Below are 4,333 nucleotides of genomic sequence, written 5' to 3'. Positions count from 1 at the left end.
AGGTATGAGACCCCTTAATAACATGGCACCGTATCCTAGACCACAGGGGTACAACAATCAGCAGCAGGGGTACCACCCTCCTCAACAGCAGCATGGTGGAAGACAGGACGATGGGTTTGCTAGACTAGAAGTAATGATGCAGCAGGTTATTGGGTCCACTGCGAAGATAAACGAGAGAGTAGATGCACATGACGTAGCTATCAAAAATATTGAAGTGCAAGTGGGCAAAATTTCAATGTCTTTGAACAATCGTCCTCAAGGGACGCTACCTGCAGATACCCAAATCAATCCTAAAGATCAGGGCCCGAAGTAGCTGATGGCGGTGAGTCTCCGTAACGGCAGGGATCTCGACGAAGAGCAAGAGAGAGCTCGTGACAATATACAGGTTGAGACACTCATTCAGGTACCCATTGAGCTGGATGAATACACAAGGTTGACAGATGTGACAGTCCAACCTGCTCAGGAAGAAAAGAATTCTCCGCAGAAGACCGAGAAAGTTGCTGAAGCAGTTGAAGAGCCGGTAGTGGAGATAGTAGCCGAGAAAGAAAAGTCCCAAGTGATTGGGAGGAAAAGCCCTCCTCCACAATTTCCACAGAGGTTAGCCAAGCATCAAAAGGAGGAGCAGTACAAAAAGTTCTTTGATATGCTCAAGCAAATTCAGGTAAATATTCCATTGATTGAAGCCTTAAAGGAGATGCCTGGATACGCAAAAATGATGAAAGACTTAATGGCCCGGAAATTTGATTTCCAAGACTTGGCTACGGTGACACTTACTCAGACGTGCAGTGCAGTGGTAACTAGACCTATTGCTGAAAAGCTCTCTGATCCAGGGAGTTTTACTATTCCATATACAATTGGAAACTTTGCTTTTGCGAAAGCACTCTGTGATTTAGGGGCCAACATTAATCTTATGCCCCTGGTCATTTACAAGAGGTTGGGCATTGGGAGAGCTAAACCCACCTCTATGTTGCTGCAGCTGGCTGACACGACTATGAAACGTCCATTTGGGATCCTGGATGATGTACTTATTCAAGTGGGGAAATCCGTGTTCCCTGCAGATTTTGTAATATTGGATTGCAAGGTGGATGAAGAAATTCCTATCATCTTAGGAAGACATTTCTTGGCCACAGGGAGAACTCTTATTGATTGTGAGACCGAGGAGCTTAAGATGAGGCTCAATGACGAAGAGATCATATTCAATGTGCAGAAATCTATGAGGCGCCCAAGTGAGTTTGCAAATTGCTCTCTTATTGATGCCGTGGATGTAATCGTACAGTCTGATGATGAAGTGTTGACGATTGAGGATCCCCTCGCTGCATGTTTGACGAATTTGGAGGAAGTGAACGGTGATGACTTGGCAGAATGGGTGTTGCCATTGGAAGGTAGAGGGTTCTGGGATAGAGAACTAGAGTTCGAGCCCCTACACTTAGGAAAGAGAGAAACTCCTCCAGCTAAGCCATCCATTGAAGAACCACCGAAGCTGGAACTAAAGCCACTGCCAACCCACCTCAGGTATGAATTTCTGGGACCCGACTCCACTCTACTTGTTATTATCCCATCTGGTTTGTTAGATGTGTAGGTCCAACAGCTTCTACAGGTATTGAAGGAGTGCAAAACTGCCATTGGGTGGACCATGGTAGATATCAAGGGGATCAGCCCCGCTTACTGCATGCATAAGATTCTGCTGGAAGAGGGCACAAACCTTCCAGGGAACATCAGAGGAGGCTGAACCCAAATATGAAGGAAGTGGTGAAGAAGGAGGTGATAAAGTGGTTAGATGCGGGAATCATTTTCCCAATCTCTGACAGAAGCTGGGTTAGCCCAGTTCAATGTGTGCCTAAGAAGAGTGGCATGATGGTTGTGAAGAATGACAACAATGAACTAATCTCAACGAGAACCGTCACAGGCTGGAGAATTTGCATGGATTATCGAAAGTTGAATCTAGCCACCCGGAAAGACCACTTCCCACTTCCTTTCATCGATCAAATGCCGGATAGATTGGCAGGGAGGTCACACTTTTGTTTTCTAGATGGGTACTCAGGGTACAATCAGATTTTCATTTCACCTGAGGACCGAGAGAAGACCTCCTTCACATGCCCTTATGGCATTTATGACTTTAGGAGGATGCCCTTTGGCCTATGCAATACACCCGCCACATTCCAACGGTGCATGATGGCCATATTCACTGACATGGTTGGGGATATAATGGAGGTGTTCATGGATGACTTCTCAGTGGTGGGGAGTTCATTTGATGAGTGCCTGGTGAATTTGATGCGTGTGCTGAAACGGTGCATCGAGACTAATCTGGTGCTGAACTGGGAGAAGTGCCATTTCATGGTACAAGAAGGCATAGTCTTGGGGCACCGTGTGTCAAGCAAGGGAATAGAAGTAGATCGAGCAAAGGTTGATGTAATAGCAAAGCTGCCTCTACCAACTTCGGTCAAAGCAATCAGAAGTTTTCTTGGACATGCCGGTTTCTACCGGCGGTTCATAAAAGACTTCTCCAAAATCACCAAACCTCTCTGTAAGTTATTAGAGAAAGATCACCCGTTTGTATTTTCTGATGATTGCAGGGTAGCGTTTGAGGAGTTGAAGCAGAGGCTGGTCACAACACCCATCATTGTTGCCCCCAACTGGGAGCAACCATTCGAACTAATGTGTGACGCTAGTAACTACGCAGTGGGGGCAGTGCTGGGCCAGCGGAAGGACAAATTGATGCACCCTATCTACTATGCCAGCAGAACGCTGATTGGAGCCCAGTTGAACTATACGGTGACTGAAAAGGAGATGCTAGCTGTGGTGTTCGCATTCAATAAGTTCCGATCCTACCTGATAGGATCAAAGGTAATCGTCTACACTGACCATGCCGCTCTCAGATACTTAATAGAAAAGAAATACTCTAAGCCACGCCTGATTCATTGGGTGTTGCTGCTGCAAGAGTTTGATCTTGAAATACGTGACCGCAAAGGCACTGAGAATCAAGTCGTTGATCACCTATCATGACTTGAGGGAGCTGAAAATGCGATTGAAGTTGAGGAAATTCTGGAAACTTTTCCGGACGAGCAACTGCTCGCCACCACTCATCAGGAAGCGTCATGGTATGCAGACTTGGCCAATTACCTGGCCAGTGGTATAGTTCCTCACGACCTTTCATCGGTCTAGAGGAAACGATTTTTTCGTGAAAGCCGCTTGTACTATTGGAATGAGCCCTATCTCTTTCGAATATGCCTGGATAACATGATCCGGAGATGCGTCTCCGAGATAGAACAATCTTCTATTTTGCAGGCTTGTCATGCATCGGCCTATGGTGGACACTTTGGAGGAATCAGGACAACAGCAAAGGTGTTAGAGGCCGGATTTTTCTGGCCGACTGTGTTTAAAGATGCCCACTCATGGGTGGAGGGTTGTAATGAATGTCAACACACCGGGAACATTTCCCGGTGCCACGAGATGCCCATGAACCCAATTCAGGAGATAGAAGTGTTCGACGTCTGGGGGATTGATTTCATGGGTCCCTTCGTCGGCTCTTATGGTAATAAATACATCCTTGTTGCCGTAGACTATGTGTCCAAGTGGGTGGAAGCTGTAGCATTGCCCACCAATGATGCAAAAGTGGTGGAGGGGTTTCTAAAGAAGAACATATTCACCCGCTTCGGGACACCACGAGCGATTATCAGCGACAGAGGCACTCACTTCTGCAATAGAGCCTTTGAGAAGTTGCTTATAAAATACGATGTGCACCACAAGGTGGCTACTCCATACCACCCGCAAACTAGTGGACATGTTAAGGTATCCAACATGGAAATCAAGAGTGTGTTAACGAAAACTGTGAACGCCACAAGAACTAATTGGGCAAGGAAGCTAGATGATGCACTCTGGGCCTACAAAACAACTTTCAAGACACCAATTGGTATGTCACCATACAAGTTAGTGTTTGGGAAGGCCTGTCACTTACTTGTATAACTCGAGCATAAAGCGTGGTGGGCAATCAAACAACTAAACTTAGACATGGAAGCTGCAGGCACGTCAAGAGTCACAGAATTGCATGAGCTCGAGGAGTTCCGGTATCTTGCTTTTGAGAGCACAAGGCTGTACAAAGAGAGAATGAAGAGGCTACACGATCAGAACATTGTTGAGCGAAATTTCAAACCCGGGGACATGGTACTGCTATACAACTCAAGACTGAGGTTGTTCCCGGGTAAGCTGAAGTCACGATGGTCTGGACCATTTCGAGTAGTTGAAGTTTTCCAGTCAGGAGCAGTTGACGTCGCCACTGAGAATGACTCTCGTACATTTAGAGTCAATGGTCAGAGATTGAAGTTGTATGTGGGTA

The 4,333-nt window shown here is 46.3% G+C and overlaps 1 protein-coding gene across 1 annotated transcript; it reads left to right on the top strand.

Annotated features, from left to right (window-relative positions):
* Positions 1 to 316: 316 nt before the first annotated feature.
* Positions 317 to 1,579, top strand: LOC138880104 (uncharacterized). The gene has a single exon (XM_070159765.1). It carries the CDS (start codon positions 317 to 319, stop codon positions 1,577 to 1,579), a length of 1,263 nt encoding a protein of 420 aa, XP_070015866.1.
* Positions 1,580 to 4,333: the final 2,754 nt, after the last annotated feature.

The sequence above is a fragment of the Nicotiana sylvestris genome, chromosome 10 (genome assembly GCF_000393655.2).
Source record: "Nicotiana sylvestris chromosome 10, ASM39365v2, whole genome shotgun sequence".
Lineage (NCBI taxonomy): Eukaryota > Viridiplantae > Streptophyta > Magnoliopsida > Solanales > Solanaceae > Nicotiana > Nicotiana sylvestris.
The sequence above is the reverse complement of the archived record's forward strand: the minus strand, read 5'-3'. Positions and strand labels throughout refer to the sequence as shown.

Bases quoted from the DNA above. Each gene is read 5' to 3' on its own strand.
- LOC138880104 (XM_070159765.1), top strand. From the start codon at position 317: ATGGCGGTGAGTCTCCGTAACGGCAGGGATCTCGACGAAGAGCAAGAG.